At 39.9% G+C, this 21,002-nt stretch overlaps 1 protein-coding gene across 1 annotated transcript in view; it reads left to right on the top strand.

Annotated features, from left to right (window-relative positions):
- The window catches only part of ASAP1 (ArfGAP with SH3 domain, ankyrin repeat and PH domain 1), a 132,665-nt gene extending 117,464 nt beyond the window's left edge, over window positions 1–15,201 (top strand). The window contains exons 23-28 of the mRNA XM_009323357.1: window positions 1–104; window positions 2,972–3,038; window positions 4,770–4,828; window positions 7,070–7,572; window positions 11,087–11,209; window positions 13,173–15,201. The exon at window positions 1–104 is cut by the window's left edge and continues 67 nt beyond it. Of these exons, the coding sequence (XP_009321632.1) occupies window positions 1–104; window positions 2,972–3,038; window positions 4,770–4,828; window positions 7,070–7,572; window positions 11,087–11,209; window positions 13,173–13,247 (931 nt within the window). The 3' untranslated portion in view covers window positions 13,248–15,201. The remainder of the gene's footprint in view (window positions 105–2,971; window positions 3,039–4,769; window positions 4,829–7,069; window positions 7,573–11,086; window positions 11,210–13,172) is intronic.
- Window positions 15,202–21,002: the final 5,801 nt, after the last annotated feature.

Raw genomic sequence — 21,002 nt, 5'->3', positions numbered from 1 at the left:
CAAGAAGAGACCACCTCCCCCACCCCCAGGACACAAAAGAACCCTCTCTGACCCACCAAGCCCACTACCTCATGGACCCCAGAATAAGGGCCCAATTCCTTGGGGTGAGTTTTGAAATGCAAAACAAAAGGGCAGGGGAAAACCTTTATGATGGATGATATATGATCTTTGGTTTCTTTTTACCTGGTGCTTGCTTTCCAACGATTGCAGCTTGATGTAACGTCAGCTCAGATAAATCAACAGTTCTATCTTCTGTCGCTCTAGCTTCCAGGCTTCTGTATCTGAGTCTCAGTTGAGAAAACTGAAAATATTCCACGCTCCCCTGGGGCCCAATTCAATCTCCTCTGCTGCCTCCCTCTCTCTACCCTAGCTGCCCAGGCTGCCCTCACCCTGGCCCTCTCATCTGCTGCATCTACGCTGCATCTGCTTCCTCACTCCTCCTCCTGTTCTGACCAGCTCCTTAATCGAGATGGATCTTGATTTGGGGCAGATAGACCTTGATGAATATGTGTGGTTCTCCTGATTGCCAGAACAGCTGTTTTCTGTGGGCTCTATGCCAAACTCTCCTGTAAAGTGTTTGTACCTAGCTGGTGGGGATGTGTTGTCTTAACATGTTTTCGGGTTTTGTGATGTTGTCTGTACATATACAAAGACTGATAGGTTTGCATCCTTCTACCTGCAGAAGTTATACAGAAACAGCACTTTTTTTAACAGGATACCTTTCTGACAAAAGCTTTTTAGAAACTATTTTCCAAGCTACTCAAATTCTTTATCTTTTCAATAAATATTGCTCTATGTGGTCAGCCTCTCCCAGTAGCTATAAATCTCAGACTCATGTAATTTTCTATAATTTTCATCTTGGTGGCAGGATTTCCATAAATCTGTAAACTTTTGAGCTGGAATCCAGTGCTTACATAGGGGGGTCATCCATACACTACCTATATCTCAGGAGTATCCTCTCTCTGTTCTAATATAAACACAAACTTACTAGCCTAAAAAGTAATTGCAAGCACTGTTTTTTCTCAGCAAATGGAGTTAAATGTGGTAAATCATGGAGTACTCGTGTAGAATATGTGATTTAATCTAGGATTTAATGTGAAGTACAGAGTCCAATGAAAAGCAAAGTCTTTTTCTCAAGGAATACAAATAATGGCAATCTTTTCAGTTCTCTACTCTTCAGATGTCTGGGATATGGAAAAAATGTTTCCTATGTTCTGGAGTCTTAACAGCCCTGTACTATTTCAGAGGTAGTAAAGACATTTTGAAGAGCTTGGACTTCAAAAATTTAAAAAAGCCCAAATATTAAGTCCAAAACAGCACCTAAAATACTGTATATTGGAATACTATATAATGTAACACTAGTAGAATGAAAAGTGTGATAGGAATAGATGCTAAGCTAGTGCCAACTTTTCTTTAAAAATACTCGACAATGGATGAAGGAAAAGGAAAATCTGGGAAAGGTGCAGGTGTGAAGGTGAAGAACCTTATAGCAGTAGAATAGCTTTTCAAAGCAGGGCCAGAGAAGAAGATTGCTTATTCTGTCTCTTTTCTGCTCTACAGTGCAGACTGAACTTCAGTGGATGGAAGAGGGGCCTCTTCTTCCCTTTTTCTTAGCTGAGATCTGTACAAAAACTTATTTCAAAGTCCGTTTGAATTTTAAGCAAGTGTTAAGTTTTGTGTTTATAGAAGAGGGAGTTTCTTGTGTCTGCCTTCGTGTTTTTGGTTTAAGAATATTGTCGGATGTTCACTGCTTTCCCTTTCAGAAGCTTTTTTCTGTGTTATCGTATTTCTTGTTACGTTGAACTTCAGCGTTTGTTTTCTAATCTGCGTGTTAATTGAAGTTTCAAGCAGAGCAATCCTTAGCTTATGTCTAAGCAAATTAAGTTACTATTCAAAGATGTTCTAAAAATGTCGTTTAGATTATTTTGGATTTCCATAGCAACCATGAGATGTTTTTCCTTCCTTTATCCATAGGATCTACATGTGAAGGGTTTGCTGTTTGGTTTACCTTTATATTTCTTTTTTTTTCTCCGACTTTTAAACATAAACATATTTTTAGCAAGTCCCAGCATTGTGCCTTTTCTGCTGTTTCATATAGAGTCCACTAAAAATGGTATCTAGGCAGATATGTCATTCTTTTGTATGGGAAGTATTTTGTGTTCTGGGATCATTAAATGTCACTTTACATCTCTTTCAGTGACAAAATTTACTAATGGTTGTCAAAGTTGGTTCTAAGATTGTTTAGACATGCTGTAATAGACGAGGTAAGGGGGAATGATAAAGGCACTAAAATGAAGTAATTAGTACGGTTGTACCTTGGCAGTGGTGATGGTTAATGAAAGAGGAGCCTTCTGCTGAAGGAGTTCAAAAGCATTTGGGTTTGGATTTTGCTGCCTTTTGACAGAATCGAGTATACCCAGGATCTTTTCTTTACCAACAGTTAACGTTCAGGTTATGGTAACGTACTGACATTAAATCAGCAAAGGCTGTTCTTCATGTAGGATGAAATACCAATCCTGAGAAACTTGATGTTTTGTGAATAAAATCAAATTCATGGTGGTTTTAAAAAGATGTGCCTCATAACGCAAAACGTAAATGTCTGCGATAAATTTATTTGATACTGGCCTGCAGTATCTCCTTCGATTCAGAGAAAATTGAAACACTATATTCAAAACAAATGCCCTGCAGCAGTAACTCAGCAATGTCCCTCAATCTTTCCTTGCCAGCAGATGTGAGCTGAGTTGTTTCAAAATGTGTTATATGAAAGGTCAGGTTGGATTATTAGGGTCCCTGCTGCTTTTTCAGTTACAAAATTATTAACAAAGAATGATCTTTAAAATCTTTAGACATGTTGTATAGAGGATACTTGGAAGAATGTGTACTTCGCTTTAAGTTGCACCCTGTGCTGATTACATTTCAGTTATCCTAATGATCCTTTTTTTTTTTAAATTGTGCTTTTTTTTCACCTCAGGTAATGATTTGGGCCCACCTTCAACTAAGGCTGCAAATAAGTTTGAGGGGATGTCTCAGCAGTCAAGGTAAAATCTGTGTATATAAAGGCAAAGATGAAAATTTATCTAAACATAACTAACTTGTAAATTAGAAAAAATCGCCTTTCTTATGAAGTAAAATCCTAGCCATGTTTCTTCATTAGTTTTCTGCATGCCTTACTACCATACAAATACTTTGGCTTCATTGAGCCTCCTACGCTTTGTTCATAGCTGTCCCTACACAATTCATCCTTTGAGCAGGATGGACAGAGCGACTTGTACCAGAATCTGTCTACCGCTCCTACAGAAGTGCTCTCTGAGCTGGGGAATGTTGCCTCAGACTGCAGTCCAGCAGGACAAAAGTTTTATTTTCATGTCTCCTGGCATTTCATTTTATCTGCTTCAGTCTGAGGTCTCATGCCTGTAGCTGCAGAAGTGTCACTCTGGGTACAGGCTGGCATTGAAGATAGCTCTACAAGAGAGAGAATCCATCTCAGTCTTCCAGCTTAACTGTTTTCCAGTCTGTCGAACTTATGTGCTGACACACAGTCTGTAATAACACAAACTGCTTTTAGCTCGTAGTTCATCAGGTCAGTACATTACAAGTGTCTTTTTCAATAGCTGAAGTAGTAAGGATAGCCATACATTCCTGCCACTTAGTGTTTGTTACTCCTTTATCTGTGTTGTCATTCCAAGGTCCTGAGGTTCAAAGCATGGTAATTCTAATAAACATGTGCCTCGGGCAACACGACGGAGACCTTGCATGACCACAAGTGTGCGTGATCAGGCCATGACTGGAGATGGATGTGTAACGTCAAACAAATCACAGTAGAAGATGTGTAGGTAGAGTTTCTAGACACTTCTTAGTCTGTGATCTGCCTTGTCAGGACAGGCAGCGGACGTGTGTTGTTGGTAGCACAGCTGACTTGCCATGTTAGCTGAATCCATCCAGGTGGCACTGGGTATTCAGGGAAAAAGTGGTGCCGTGCTTGATACTTGTAAGACAAGGGTAAAAGTGTGGTACTTGTGCTTGATGGCATTAGAGAAAGGCCGAGGCAATTATTTATTGAATCAAGATTGAGCTTGGCTGTTCTTTCAGTTTTGTGTCATGATATATTTTGACTATTTAAAAAAAGCTAGGAAATCAAGATAAGTGTTTCATCATACTCATTTTGAAATGTTGCTTACCACTACAAGTAGCTAACGCAGCTGTAGCACAGCTTGACAGAGTAAAGCATGTCGTTTTCCCACAGTCATCAGTATTTCCTTGGAGTAGTAGAGACTTTGTCTCCTAATGCAGCTGCAGTTTGTGTCTATACAGTATCGTACTCGTGCAGTAGGCTACAAGGCATAAGCTCAGTCCTGGAAACTTCAAACCACTGACGTAAAGGACAGATTATGTTTTGAATGCTTCAGTATAATTATTTTGAAGACCAAATTTTCCTTATTCAGGATCTGCCCACTGAGCTGGTCTTTCAGCTTCACCTACTTTTAGAGTACATTTTTGCACATACCGTAGTTCATAGAATAAATCTGCCCTGTAGCGTTAAAGCTGTGTGGGGTTTGTATGTCTTTTTCTCTGAAAAAAGCAGTTCAATCTTAACAGTGCTTTGAGTTTTGGGATTGATCCACAGTTCAGATGGTTATACAAAAGAAGCAAAATAAATGTGTATTTTAATTTTTTTTTTAAATTATGGATGTGTAGAGGGGAAAAATGGGAAAGAAAAAGTATCTCTTATAACAGTTGTAAGCACTAATAATTCACATCTGTTGATTTAGCACTGGGACTGCAAAGACTGCACTTGGCCCTAGAGTTCTTCCCAAACTACCTCAAAAAGGTAAGAGTTCTCTTCGTGGGTATTCTCATAATGATATCTTTTAAGTGTGTGTGAAAGTAGATACTTGTTTTAAATATATGGATCTTTTCAGCAAAAGTTTCATTTCTAAAATGTCACAAACCATGACACTTCAGCAAAACTGAAAGGATTTTGGAAGATCGGGAAACGTTTTATTAAACTAAAAAAATAGTTAGACCTACGGAACATAAGGAGGAAAGAAAAAAAAAAAATCATTAACTTATTGAAGCTGGACAAGACCTCAGGAGATCAGCTGGTCCAATCCACCACTCAGAGCAGGACTAACTTTTTGACGTGAGAGCAGGTTGTTCAAGGCCGTGTGCAGTTGCATTTTGAGTATCTCCATGGATAACCCCTCCGGGCTGCCGTTTCTTTGACCGCTCTCGTTGGTAAACTCTTTCTTCTTCCTAATATCCATAAGTCCAATTTCTTGATACCCTTGAAGTAAGTTGTGTCCATTGCCATGTTTTGGTGCTCAGGGTTGTTGTCCTTATAAATACTTTGAAAAGAATCAGGTACTGTTACATGCTCGCTTACATATTGGTGACGAACTTGCTGAGACCATCATCCCAGTGAACACCTTATGGCCCTTTCTTTTTAGAAATGTTTTTTTCTAGTCGTACGGCAGGCTTTATATACTTTTTTGAGTTCTTGCAACAGTTGACTATAAAGTTGAAAGTAGACCTACCTTGTAGCTCTGTCTGATACAGATGTAATGTATTTTTGACGGATTCGGTATGAGTGGGTGGTCACTGTGGAGCCTGAAGATCAGGAAATGATGCCTGTCCAAACTTCTGAAGCTAGATTACTGAAATTGAGAGTGCAAATCCCTTTAACAGAAAATGCAAATGTGAAATTTCAACTTTATTAAATTATAATTATTATGACATGGTATCATCTTTTGAAAAAGACACCAATGATGCGATAGGGTACCGCTGCGAAGGAAGTCAACGCTTCCTGGATTTAAAATGATATAGGTGAAAATTTAAGATGGGCTCAAAGCATTTTGGTAAGGGCTACTATGATTTTTTTTTCATATAATTTACTTAAGCCTCAAACCAATGTGGATGATGAGTGCTTGTACATATGCTACTAGATAAGTCTAGGAGACAAAGCCATATACAAGTATCAACACAGACATTTTTTCAAAACGAGGCATCTGATAGTAGCTATACAATTTCTTTCATGGAAATTATGCAAAGTTTTCCTTTTTTGGTATAAATAACCATAAATATAGCATGGAACTGTTATTGCAGTAGGTGATATCTAGAGTGAGTGTTGTTGCTTTTGTAGTAAAATGTCAGGTCACCTTTTTGGCTGGTATTATATGATACTAAAGCAATGCTGAATACAATAGCAAATTACTCTTTTTAGTCAAAATGTATTGCTTTCATCATGGGTCGTAACTCTTTTCTCTCCTGTCCCCTTTCATCTGCTCCAATATAGAGTTGTTTGGTTTAGGAGTTTGGGGGTTTTTTGTTGTGTTGGTTTGGTTTTGTTTTTAAGGTAGATTTCTGTCAAGTTTTCTTAGGGAACTTTAGCAGTAGAATCAATGCGTGACAGTGAGAAAAAACTGTTTGAAAAGCTGTTTTCAATTTCCTTCTATAAAAACTGCAAAATATGCTGTTTTAAAATTCCTCATCTTTACTAAATTGTAAGTATTTACAATAATTTATTTTTTATTAGTTTTAGTTTGAATGTCTATAATACCATGTATAGACATACATGCTCACTCGCTCTCTTCTTTAAGATTTTACAGGTACTAATCCTGAGACTCGGCGTTTGGTTTGGGTTTTTTTTATGGAGTTCAACTGTATATGTGAATAATGGGCATTAAAGACAATTTTCATTGCAGTCACATCAGTGGGTTGATAGGTTGTTTTGCAAAATACATCTTTTCTTATATTTATTGTTTTTTGGTTTAGGTCCAAAAAGCAATCGCTTTATTTCACCCTAAGTACTTAATCTATAAATTGACACCTAGTAGCTGTTGGATTAAGCACTCCTGGCCTCCAGTAGGAGCAATGAAATGAGACCTCAGTAAAAGAGGGTTAAGTAAAGATGTATTACCTTGCATTTGTCATAGACTAGGAGGACATATGGACAGTTATCGGGGCTCAGTGAACATGTGGTTGTTACACAATTACAGTTCTGATATGTGCCTAAGTTCTTTAATATTAAGATGAGATTGTGAAAAAACACTGTTATGCTTTTTTGTTTTAGTGGCACTAAGAAAAATAGAAACCAGTCATCATCTTTCAATAGATAAATCCCATCAGCACACGGAAATCTTTCAGAAGCCCTCACTGTCCATCGATATACCACAGAAACCACAACCTGGAGACTTGCCCCCAAAGCCTCTGCCTCTGGAATTAACTCAGAAACCTCAAGTGGGAGATTTACCCCCAAAGCCTGGAGAACTACCCCCAAAGCCTCAGCTAGGAGACTTGCCACCAAAACCACAACTTGGAGACTTACCTCCAAAGCCACAAATGAAGGACCTTCCTCCAAAACCTCAGCTAGGAGAGCTGTTGGCTAAAACTCAAGGTGGAGAAGCATCACCGAAGCCTCAGCCCTCAGAGGCAAATCAAAAATCTCACTCTTTAGATCTTTCTCCAAACGTACACTCTAGAGACACCGTCCAAAGGCAAGCATCTGAAGAGTCTAATGACATAACACATACCCTGCCAGAAACCCCTGTGCCACTTCCCAGGAAAATAAATATGGTAGGTATTATTCCAGCTAGTTGAGAGTATCTGTGGAAGGCTTTGAAGTTACTGTAGGACTATCAGTGAAAAAAAAAACCCCACCCTTGAGCACATAATTATATATCTGATTTTTGTAAGCTTTAAGAAGGGATGTTAGCACCTATTGTCAGTAGATAAAAAATTTAAAGTCAAGTCAACTGTGGCAAACTAGTAAGTGTTCCTGTTGTATTTAGTGTCGATGTACTTAAGTGATTAACAAAGGTTCAGATGTATTACTGAAGTGGCAGAATTGACATTGCTGGATGGTGTGTAGTAGCAGAGATGCAACTATAACTCAATTCCAAGTCTCCTTGTTCAACCCCCAATTCATCTTGCTGTTCGTCTTGCTAACCAATGCAACTTCCGTCCAACAGAGGATTCTTCATGCATATGTATATTGAAATCATTTTTTGAAACTCCGGAGCGCTCTTCAAGATTTTCATCATTAAGAATACATCAAAAAGGAGATGGTTTTGCTTGTCAAATTGGCTATGCAAAGCACTTATGTAAAAGGAAGTAAGACTTGTATTCTTGTAGTGAAAGCAGAGGGTGAGTTTCTCCCTTCTTGTGCTTGTCTGAGGAAGAACTCTCTGGAGCCATCCCTCTGCTTGGCTTCTGTCATGGACTTGTCTTGTAAGCTCCTACCTGAACTGAGAATGACAGGGTTGTTGCTTGGGCTTCCTGAGTGTTCGGGAGGTTAAATAAAATAGTACAGGGATCTGATCAAAAGGTGTCTGCAACTATGATTTGTTTACTTACGTACTTTTAAATATAAGCAGGCAAATGATGCTGGACATTCTCAGCTATTTTTCACTTTATTAAAGAAGGAAAGAAAGCAAATAGTGGATTAGTTGTTTTTTGGGGTTTTTTTAACTCTCACCTAAATTTATACAGAAAAATTCTGAGGAAAAATTCAGTGTTCTCCAAATTCAGCCATTTTCACACATGCACTAAATTAAATAGTTCCACTGTTTTGCAATGATCAAAATTACGATGTACCTGTGATAATTACTTTCTAGTTTGCTACACGTCATTGCCTGCACACGTGTATCTCTTGTGTGATACTGCAGTCTTTTTGGCTCAAGTAATAATGTGCAAGAATTCCTCTTAAATGTATCTTGCCTCCATTTTCATCCTCTGACTATATCCTCTTTGCACAAACTGGTGAAACGCTACCTCACAGCGCAACAGTAAGACCTGTGACAGCAGCCACTAGTACTTGTGGGTACTTCACTCTTGGTTTTGACTATTTAGCCACTAAATAGATAGGCACAAATGTTTTTTCTTGGAAGTTTTAGAAAATCAATTGGTCGGAATTGTTAGGTGAAAAATACCGATGCTGTTAACATATAAGGAGTTGAAAGGGTATTTTTAGAGAAATGAAACTTGCTCTGAGTGCTTCTAAAATCACACTGAGCACTTGAGTGTTTTTGTGTGTGTGTGTTTTCTATAAAGGAGACAAAATATTTCTTTTTAAACAAAAAAAAGTTGAATGTAAATAAGAACATGGAGGGATTAATAATGACGTCAGCAGCTGATTATTATTCAGTCTTAAGCATGAAAGTCTCTTCTTAAAAAGTACTAATATCGGATACAAGGAGTTGGGGGTAGGGTGGGTGATATTTGTTTTATAGTCACGAATTACATGTCCTGGAATTGCTTCTATTTCTTCACACACCAGTGTCCCAAACTGTGTCCTGGAAAATATATACTCTCTTCAGATCCATCCTTTTTTTTTTTTTTTTTTAAACCTTCCCAAGATTAAATACACCTCGGGCTTGAATTCTCCCTTTTACTGGTCTCCTAAGTGAAAGGAATAGAATATTAAACTGTCATCTGCGGTACTAATCAGAAAGAACCAGGAGCAATTGCCATCACTTTTCATGTGTTCTTACAAACTGAGTTGCATACAGTTCTCTTAAGTTTAGAGGAATTTAACTTTCTTTGGTCTCTTCATTGAATGAGACAATTTTTATCTGGCAGAAGTAGTTGCTTCCCTTCGTTACCAGAGGGTTGATTGGAAGCGTTCTTAGTTTGTAAAGGTTCTCTGGAGTTGAAAGCTGAGGCTGGCCCCAAATACCCATTAATATTGAATTCCAATCCCCAGTGATATTTGAGATTTTTGTTCAAATTATATGAATTTGTTTAAAAAAGAGAGAAAGCATTCTTTGAAGTAACTTCTTGCTGCAGCAAACCCTTGCTGTAAAAAAAACCGTTGATCTCGTATGAACTTCACTTCAGGTATTTCTGTTCATTTGTCTTGAGTATGGGTTTTTTTTAGTCTTACGTTGTGTTAACTGCTTTGTCCCTTAGATCCCTCTATAATTGTTATTTTTCTGTACCTTGAGTTTAGTATGAGTGCTCTTTGCTGTGTGTCTGTTCTGCTGTTGATCTGCAGGGAATTTTTTTTGCCAAAACATGGAGGTATTTCAAGTGGGTAGGTAACAGCAAAGAGAAAGGCTCCCTAGGAAACTTCCTCTGTGAAGTTACTTTTGGCTCAAATTCCTCTAAACCTGCTGACTTTTCCTTCGTAGCCCTTCTGCTTCTCATCTCCTTGTGCTCTTAGGTTTTTTGCATTCTTATTATCTGACTACTTCTGTTCAAAGAAGGAACTGTAGTTTTTGAAGGAGTGTGGGTATGAAAATACAGGAATATAAAGTAGCAGGAGTGTTTTTCCGTGAATATTGCTTCCCTACTCTATTTGGAAATAATTTAAAGCATTTTCCCTGCCATGAGAAACATGTGTTTGGGGAGGAGTCCATGGCTCAGGCTTTTTCATATGAATTAGCAGTATGCAGCAAAGTATGACCTAGAAAATACTTGGACTCTGAATGGTAGCGCTGTGAGAATATCTATTGTGAATTATCATCACAAAATAGTACTGCCATCTGAAATTAAGATTCTTTTAGTAAGAAACTGCTAACATACTGGATGAAAAATCATTCAAAAAATAACTTCCAGTCCTATAAGCAGATCTGAAGTCAAAGGAATGCTGTAATTTTGCACTAGATCCAAACCCAAAACTGTAAGGAATATTTGGATTTCAGTGCAACATTTTCCTCAGCCCTTACCTCTCCTGTAACATTCAGAGGAGATTGGATTTCACTTTCTGTTCATGGTGGGTTTTTTAATGAAGTATGCATTAAAGGAGAAAGAGGATGTTTGTGGACTGGAACAATGTAAAGATCTTATTTAAACTTTCTTTACTGGAGGAAGCGTAGGTTATTTGAGCTGTGCACTACACGTTAAAGTCTCTTGGGAGTTCTGAATCTTAAGAAAAAGAAAACCTATACCTGTGTAGGTAATTTTTTTTTTTTAATATCCTTGTTGAAGCAGAGGTTTTTTTGATTTTGTGTCCCCGATTGCAGGGAAAGCCATTTGGTAGTCTTCACGATCTTGTAAAGTAAAACATAACTAAAAGGCAAAATTCATATCATATATATGTTTTTGTTGTTCCTCATGTCCTTCACCTAAAACATCATTCTGTTTTTAGGGGAAAAACAAAGTTAGGCGAGTGAAGACCATTTATGACTGTCAGGCAGATAATGATGATGAGCTCACGTTTGTTGAAGGAGAAGTAATTATTGTAACTGGTGAAGAGGACCAAGAGTGGTGGGTATGTATCTTTTATAGTTCTACATAACTTCTTTATGACTTTTAAAGGAAAGCCTCTTTTTCCAAATTTGGGGGGTTTGTTGTTGTTTTGGTTTGTGGGTGGTGTTTTTTTGTTTTGTCGGGTTTTGGGAGTTTTTTGTCTGAGCTAACATCCAGCCCTTAGACTCGTATTAGAGAAGACCCCCTCTCTCTGGTAGGGTCTGTCTCTTCCTGGGAGTTTGCTAGAACCATCCTGACTAGGTTTGGCTTTATTGCTGGCTCATAACAACACGTATTTACATACGCCAGTCTTTGTAATGCACACTAGCCTTTCATTAACTGAAGAGGTGGTGATTTTTACTCCACTTAGCATGCTTACACGCTTCATGAAAAATGAGATATGTAATTATCTTCAGTTCACCAGAAATGTTAAGTTATACCTAGAGGGGTTGCTGGAAGTCTGAAAAACTATTTGTAATTCGTGCTGCAGGCTGATGGTTTTCCTCCTTAAATGAGAGGTAGTTAACATTTTCTTTCCCTTCTCCCCTCCCGTGCCATTGGTTTGTATCACGCTCCCCCCTACTCTGGAGTGCATATTGTTCTTTGGTTCATGAGTGCTAACATCAGGTTTTTCTCAACCTCCCTTGAAGGCTCCAGCCCTCTCTTGACACTCTACTTCTTGCCTCCAAAGCCCTGCTACATCGTACTTCCCTACCTAAGAATTATTACTGGGGAAAATGAGACAAATTTCATTTTGATTAAAACAAATTCTTATTGCTAGGCTGCCTGTGATTTCCTAATCTAAGTGCAGTGCAACCTTTGCCGTTTTAGTTCTAGCTACATGGTTTCCTCTCACGCATCGTTTAAGCGTGGAAGATTTTTCAACTGAAAAGACAGTATCAAAAAAGCAATGCCCAGTGAAAAGCTGGTGTATTAACCATATCATCCAGTCCCTGATTATAGTTGCATTAGTTGCTGAATCTGTTTTGTGAAGTGGCTTTTTAAGATGCCTGGGTACATGCCCGATAAGTTCCATGAAGTGCTCCAGTCTGAGTGTTTCTGAGAAGGGAAACGAGGGCTGTTGACTCATATGCTTCAAAAATTTGGCTATACAAGAGGAAATGGCCAGCCCTGCATGTTTCCCCTTCCCATTTTGTTAGCTTGTGGAAGAGGAAGGAGGTACGCTGTTATTCTGAAAGTAGCGAGCAGCACTGTAGCAGGATGAGAAGAGGGTTATGTGGTCAGTCAAGACTGCTACTCCAGTGCTATCAGTTTGACAGTTGTTTATAATTATGCATTTTAAACATGTAAAGTTCATATAGAAGGTGCCATTATTTTTTTTTAGAAGTTGCTTGGCTATTTCTTTATAAATGAATATTATGCAAAACATGTAAGAAGTTGTACATGAAGGATACTTAATCAGACAATGCTGTGATTTGTTATAAACACTAGTATGCACATAAATCATTAGGAAACATACTAATTCAATGAGAAAATAGCTGGGCCTTGATCACATTAAGTGAAGCATGCAGATTATTATAAGTAAGTTCACAATCGTAGCAGACATTTCCCTTAAGTGAGATGTTTAGGAGTTATTCAGTTTACATCTCTGAAAACCATTCATCTTAGTTTATCTTGTTACTGAAAGTTAGTCTATTAGACAAAAGAAAATCAGGCTTCTGTTTTGGTGAGATTCTTGAAATTCAGTGGTGTACGCAGGTTTCCAAATAAAGTTGTAGTTTTGTTCTCTTTAGATTTAGTTGGCTTAATTTGTCTTATTTATAACATGCTTGTACGGTTCTATTTTGCTCCTTTACACAAATTCAAGTGTTAACTAAGGTCTGCTTTAAACTGCCCAAGAACTTGCAAAGGCTCTGTGGGATTCATGCAGTTCTGCTGCTTTTGAATGAAGTAAATGCAGTCTATGAACTCCATCTGTTCCCACACATACATATATATATGTACGTTTTTCTCCTGTGTTGCAGATTGGCCACATCGAAGGACAGCCAGAGAGGAAAGGGGTCTTTCCCGTGTCCTTTGTGCACATTCTGTCAGACTAGTAAAAACAAACAGACAAAAAATCCTAAACTTGAGCATTGCACATTCTTCATGCAAGACGGGCTTTTTAGCAAAAGCGAACGCTGCTGCCTCCCTGTAATCCTGTGCACAATTGTATATATAGCTGCTGTTACAAATTACGAATTCATTTAAGTTTCACCTCATGAGGTTGAATTATATGTATTGTAAATATACTGTGTTATTCTGCCTTTGCCAGTATTATGGTAGCCTTGGAACCTGGCACGCCTTATTGGGTTCGTTGAAGCCATCCTTGGCATCTAGCACTTACATCTCTGTCTATGCTGTTCAAAATACGTATGAACTGCCAGCTTTCCAAATATAGGTGGTCTCTGTCAACCATGTAACTGTACAAAAATGACTGTTCCTAATAACTCGGTATTCTCAATATACAATTAGCAGAAAGTTAGAATGAGTGAATGGTTTTGGACAATTTAAAAATCAGTCTGCAGTTTATAAGTGTATGCAGTTTACAGCTATGAAACCCACTTTGGTATTTATTTAATATAGTGCTCAGTTAAGTGTAATTATGAAGACAAATATTCACTGACTTTACAGATAACAGTAATGTTTTATGGTGTGCATACAGCATTTCATGTTTATATTACGTGGACCTATGCCAAACTGTGATTGCAGTTCCCCTGTGATATTACCTCACTATAAAAAGTTACAAATTTATTTCATCTGAAAACTTATTTTAATGAAAATTAGTCATATTGTTCTTTAGTAGATATATGTGAAATTTGCTGGTTTCTTTCACTGAGTTCTTAGTAACCAAGGACTTCTAGAAAACGTTAACTGTTGACATTATGCATGCATTTAGACGCTTACTTGAAACCTGCCTTTGTACAAAAGTAGTACTGTAGTCATATAGCGACATTTGAAGAAAAGAACATTTTAACTTAATTGCTATTCAGATCAATGTGAGCTTGCAACAGTATTTGTTTATAGCTAAATTGGCTCTTTGAAAATGATTTTGTGGGGGGGGTTTTCCTGTCTTCAACCTTGCTAAAAGTTAGTTACGTAAAATAAAATTTCTTAAGTGGTGATATAAAGATAAATTTAAATTATTTTTAATTGCTCTAAAAAGAGGAAGTTAGGATGACCTGTCATGCATTTGATCAGTCTGTTAATGACAGAACTCAGATCACAAGTATCAGGCTGGTTTTAGTAGAGTTCACTAAACTGTAACTGTAATAGTCTTAATTCAAAGCACCAAGTAACAGACATACTGTTATAAAGCTAATTTCTAAGAAAAACTTTGGAAGGCTGCATTTGACCTGAGGTTTCTTGAAAGATGGTATAAAGTTGCATTGCCAGAAAACACTTAAATGTATTACTGAAAACTTTCATTTCCTATGTCACTTTCAACCTCATTTTTTAACTTTGAAACATAATGCAGTTGTGTGTTTTCCCATAGCTTGTCTGTAGCAGGTTCCATGACTTTCATATGTAGTTTTGTATTACTTGCTTTAAATATTATTTTGGCTTCAGTACCTAGTACTGCTATTTCAAAGCAAATTGTCTTGGCTGCATGGAAAGATTTTCATTTCATAAAAATGCATCTCAGACTTTCTGAGGGCTTTAATTTTTAATTCAGTTTTACAAGACTGTAGTCAGTGAATATTTAATTCTGTTTGTGGTTAATATAGAAACAAATATCAGTCTAAACCCCACATGGAGAAAATGCAAAACATTTATCAACTGTTAATGATTTTATCATTTATAACAGAAGTTTACTGAAAAAAAAAATTACGCAACGAGTGAGCGAGCCTGCTGGCATCTAATCTTCAGTATTACCAGCTCCAGTATTTCAGACTTTATTCTGTTTTTTATGGAAAGGAAGTCAGGATTAGCATTTATCTAGCATTCCATTTTATCCCTTACTACAATGTTTTAAGTTGCATTAAAGAACAAAACCTATTCACTTTTGTGGTCAATTGTATTTTTAAGTGATCTTGAAATAAACTGATAAAAGCAAATCATATAAAGAAAACCTAGGCATGTAAAATTATGTAGAGTCAAATGTCTATTCTTTTCTACGCTCTTTAAAATAGTATACATATGCATTTTATAAAATTAAATGAGTTCCATCGGGAACAATAGTTCTGTTTATTCTGGCTTATTGTGGGTCATAAGAAACCTGAAAATGTATGATATTGCTTGAGTTTAAGTACAGTATTATATTTGAACTCAATGAGCCACTGTCTGCAATTTTGTACATGACATAGTATTTGGAAAGTCTAAATCTTTATGGAAAATTAGCTGATAAGGGGTTGGGGGGAGGGGCAGGGGAAGGTGCCCCCAGAGGGGGAAGTATGCTCTGCAGATGATGTCTTATTTACTGTTGAACAACAGTTGCTATTTATTTTTTTATTACATAGTACATCAACGTGTACAGAAATCGGATCTGGTCATGCCACTAGTTAAGATCTTGACTTCTCATTGAATGTTAAGGTAAAACATCAGTACACATGTCTATTCACATGTATTTAATGTGACAGTTTTTGAGTACTGTATGTGTTAATTTCTACTTTTTTAATATTTAAAATTGCTTTTAAATAAATGTATTCAGTTGATCCCAGATACCTGAACAAGGCCCTTTTGTCAACTGGAGTATCTTCTAGGGAGAAAGTCTGGATTCCAAACAGGTAGAACTAAAACACTTGAAATGTTTTCTCTTGAATATAAAGCACCCCTTATATAATGCAATTAAATGTGTATCTCTTTAACAGCTGTTAAATATGGATGCAATTGCCTTTATCTGGAAAACTTTACTTACTAAAGTTAGCATCAAAACACTTACTTTGTCCACGAGTTTCGATTGCTTTCTCTCTGGCTTCAGTATGCTCTACGGAAAGCCAGCCCGGTGTGTCTTGTTTTCTACAGCTGGCCCTTTGGGTTGAAAAGAACCACTGGTTTTGGGCTCTTAAATTTACACAGGCTAAACATATGGGGCGAGGGGTGTGTGAAGTATGGACATGGGGCAGGGGAAGCAGTCTGGTTAAATATTCTGCTCTTGCTCAGTTTCTACCTTGTCACAGTATTTCAGGTAACAGCATTCAGAGATCCGTTGATTCCAATATCCTCAGTTCTCTGTCCTACTTGTATTACTTGTTCTTCAGTGACATGTACTGGTTTCCTTTTGCAAGTCAAAATTGAGGTGGATATCTCAAACACTGTTTGGAGCAGAAGAGACCAAGACAAACCCGTGCCCAGAGAACTCCATTGTTGTTCAGAGTTTCAGTCTGCTTACCCTTTTCCTGGCGAACTTAAAGCTCATAGTTGAACAGAGACTGATTGGTAATCAAAACCAGTGGAAGTGGTGCAAATCTTACATACCAATCAGTGAAACTCAGAAATAGCTTCCCTCTGCCCAACAAAACCCCAAACACTCCAAACTTATAAATATGATTTAATTGTTTTCAGATGCTTCCCCCCTCCCCAGACTCTGTAGTTGTGTGACAGTTCACCTAAGCATCAACAAAAAACAACTTTACTTTCCCCACACTCTACCCTGTTATAAATTTATAGCTTCATTCACACCCTAGACCAGTAACCCTCCTATGCCAAGAAACCAGAATATGACAGAGGAGCAAACGTCCCTAAGTAAATAAAGTTCAGCTTTGGGCCTTAAATTCTTACAGACAACTTACCAACTTAGTCTTGAGTTTAAGGCTGTTGGGGGTGCTTTTATGAGACACTTCAGCCCTTCTAAAACACAGCTGGAGGCTTTTCAGATGGATACAGAATGCACACAGGACTGGGACTGGAAGATGTTTTCATCTATATAGCTGCAAGCCAAAAATTTTCTATCTAATACAAACTAATTATTTCAGGTTGTCTTAATGATACTTTTAGGGCTATACATAACATGATTTACAGCTCAGTCATCTGCTGAGAGAGTGCTCAAGTTTCTTCTTGAGATAAGCGAAGTGCTGTTTGTCAACTTATACTTAAGCTTACCCCCCCCATGCTGCAGCATGCACAAAACCTGCAAGTCTTGACTAGTTCTCGTCAGCTGCTGTTTGAGTAACACTAAAAACGATAGTGTGTCACAGTACAGGCTTTGCCTTGTTCCTCTGTAAATTACAGAACAGATCCTCCTGTCTGCAGTGAGGCGGATGTCTGCTCTAGTCTCTTTTTATAATAGCGGGGGCGGGGGACAAGCAATTTGTGACAGCTGTCACATCTGCTAACTCTGTCAGAGCAGAGGAGAAGCTGTTTGGTCATTTGCTGTACCACCTGAAGAATGTTCTGTTTTGAACGAGCTTTAAGCTTACCTGGAACTTTAAATCCACTGTTAATGCTACTCTGTAGTTCCTACCAGATTGGTCTCGGTTCTTGTAGTGTCTGATGAGAAACATCCCCTCCCCTTGTGCTTGTCGCTTTTCGCTGAAAGGCGGTGTGGGACTAGGTCCATTCCCCCATGGGATTTTTCCCCCGAGGCTTGAAGATGTTTCTTGTGCTTCAGCTACCACCAGAAATTTAGAAACCTGATTTTTCTCACAGTCACATTGTGTAGATGAATCACCCTTGAACACTCAAAACTAGACTGCTCCAGAATGGCTGCGTTAGAGGTGGTTTCATTGTATTTACCTTTGTTCAGTTCAAAGCAATAGCATTAGGCTTGGTTTTTTGGTAACTAATTAATTTCCCCAGTCTTTTCCCCAGGGAAGAACTCCTACAGGAAGAACATACTACAGCTGCCTGTAAATTACGACAGTAAGGAGTAGCATGTGATAGCTTAAGTCTGAAGCTGCTCTCAGACCTAGTTTAGTAATGTTTTTCATCTCTTCCCTGCTCCCACATCCCTGCTACAGTAGTAAGTGTCAACACGCCTCTGAGCTGGAGTTCTTAGTGTTTAAATAAAAATCAAAAACTTACTTACTGGAAAGGATTGAAACGTGCCTCTGAACTTCAGACTGAAGAAGGACAAGCCACCTCTTGAGCTGAACGTGCACAGAAGAGGTCAGCAGCTGTTTGTTGGTTAAGCAGGGGTTTTGCGGTGGTTTTCTGTCGGAGCCTGCAGACTTCCTTAGTGACCTGGTGACACCAGTAGCCACACTGCTTCAAAGACACCTCAAAGACAAAAGTAGACATTTTTTTTCAAATTAGTAAAGATTATACTGCCTGTAATCACCTGTCCATACTGCAAGCCATCCTGTCCGTGGCTCTAGACCTGCATATCCATGTGTCCTAGCCTTCCCTTTATTCATTGTAGATTTTTGAATTCAGAGCTGTAGCTCTACTTCAGTAACTCTAGGCAGGAAAGAAAGAACCCCAGGTAGCTGAGCAGTAAGTGAGCTGCAGCCAGCCACGTGCTGTCATTTCAGTGGAGACTTTTTATTATGTGGAAATCCATCCAGGAGCTGGAAAAAAGCCTTGTGGAGCAACTCCAGGATGACAGCAGTAGTTCTGACCTTTGTGGATAGAAGCGTGGGGATGAAGGGCAGATTTCTGATCCAGGATCTTCCTCAGTCTCTATCTTCCCTACAGGAACTGGGCCAGCCTCTGCAGAAAGAAACAGATTAACAAATGCTAAACCCGCCTCTATAGGGTGCACAGAGCTGCTGGCCTACTTAGAAGGCAAGTTTAGCAGCTTGGACATCCGGAGAGCAAGGAGCATTGAGCTTCATGTGAAGTGAATTTAAACTGAGTGATGCTGGAAGATGGGGACTTCCAAGTCTTCTGCAGAGTACAAGAACAAATCTGAACTTTACGTGTGCTACAAGGTGAACGTGTGAGAAGACAAGGGGATGGGGGCAACACAAACCACAACTTGGACCCCTTTGAAAGAGTATGAATGATTCCATCATTGATGTGAAGATCAATCGTAAGGAGTTAGCAGCTCTTCTGTGAGCACTGCCTATAGGTGGGCCATATACTCACCTCAAATCTCAAGATAATGCAGAGAGTCAAGTGATAAGAAGAAGTGAAGGTCCCTTGTCCAGGAGAAGCAGCAAGATCTTAGCAAACAATAATGGGGGAGGGAGGGCAGCAGGGTAGTCAGACCATCTGGTCAGTACTATTCAAGTACCTGCTGTAGTAGCTGGGCCCTGCGAAGCAGCAGAAGGCACCAGATGTGCAGGCAGGGCCCGTGCCCAAGATCCAGTGAGCAGGAGCATTTGGCTGTAAGCAGGGAGGTGCTGCTGCCCTGCCAGAGCAGTCCCTGGCAGCAGCCCCCCACAGGGCCCAGATTCACCTTAGTTGTGGTTCTGGCACCCTCACTACCTCCATGGAGCAGGTCTGGAACAGTCGCCTTGCTTAGGGATGGATTTTGCTGCGGGATCATCCTTTAACTCGGCACCTGTGTTCCCGCCCAGTCTGTCTGAGTGAGATGCTGCCAGGTCCAGCAGAAAAGCTCCTTCTGTTCCCCCTTCCCTGCAGAGAAAGTTTAGATGAAAAAGAAAATATTAAATTTGGTGGTGGGAAAACCCTCTCTACTTCAAAACCCTTGAGAGCATGATTTTGTTCCTCTCACTTGCCCACAGCAGTGTTCTGCCTAAATGTTTTGCATGCAAAATGCATCCGTGGTAGTGTTTATTTAGACCAGGGTCTACCCAGGATTATCGCCTCCCTCTCTGTATAGTAAGCGCCTGGTCTGCCCATGATCCATGGCTTTAGCTGCTTGTCTGGTGGAATATAAAAGAAGGCACCGAGTGTAGTACCTCTGCATAGGGGTCCCGTTACCTAAGTGACTTCTCAGCGCCCTGGCTTCACTGCTGCCCACGTCTCCATCTGCTTTGGGCTAAAGACTGGACTTGCAGCCATTGTGGTGAGACCTGTGCCATGGCGTGGGGCTCCTGGGGCTGCAGAGCGAGATGAAGCATTGCAATCCCCCCCAGTGGCTGACAGTAAAGCCGGGCAGCAAAATGCCATTTAGAGAAATTGCCTTAAGACGTTTTACCCCTGTCTAATCCCTGTCCCTTCCTGAAAGGGATTGACGGTGCAGGAGAACAGCAGCATCTGTTGCTGGAGGGAGAGCTTCCTGGGGGGCAGACGGGGATGGGGATCCCGTGTCCTGAGGGGACCCTCGCTTCTGTGACCAAGATGCTGTCAGTCGTCAACACAAGATGGAGGAGAAACTGAGCAAAGTGCCTCAGGGTTGTCACAACTGCTCTGGTGCCTGAGTGCAGTTCCAGAGGTTGAAGGAGCTGTTTGCGTTTGAAGGAAAAATTCAGCTTTGATGAGTTTGTTTCTTTAGTTTAGGAGGATCAGTCTTAAAGGCAATGTCTCACTGCAGTGGGTCGGCTGCCAGGCCAGGTAACCAGGTAGCAGGGACCAACACCTGCATTTAGAGTTGCCAACAGCCCCGTCCCCAGGACTGTCGCCGGCGGTGCCCTTCCCCAGGCCTCAGCCCGCAGCCCCAGCCTCCTGTTCAGGCCCGGGTGGTGCTCCAGCAGAGTTTGCAGCCGGAGGGCTGTTGTAGATGGTTGGTTTTGGGGCGCTCCCATTTAAAGTTCGCAGGGTACTCCTGCACGTCGCTGGTGCCCTCCTATTTCTGCAAAGCCTCGCTCATGCTCTGCTTCGTCGCATGCTTCATGCGTGCTTGCCCGGAGCAGCCTGTCTGAGGCTGCCCGGGTGCGTAAGGAAGGGTCCCCTTGCCACCGGGACATCGCTGGCTCCTCGCGAAGGGTCCCTCCTCAGCCCCTGGGACGCGGCCACGGACACCCCCCCCCCCCCCCCCCGGGGGGGGGGGGGGGCGGGGGCGCCGGACTGCTTTTTTTTCCCCCCCC

Source organism: Pygoscelis adeliae, unplaced genomic scaffold (genome assembly GCF_000699105.1).
Source record: "Pygoscelis adeliae isolate BGI_AS28 unplaced genomic scaffold, ASM69910v1 Scaffold103, whole genome shotgun sequence".
NCBI classification, from domain to species: domain Eukaryota; kingdom Metazoa; phylum Chordata; class Aves; order Sphenisciformes; family Spheniscidae; genus Pygoscelis; species Pygoscelis adeliae.
Note: the sequence above shows the minus strand (reverse complement) of the source record. Positions and strands in the feature narration are given on the sequence as shown.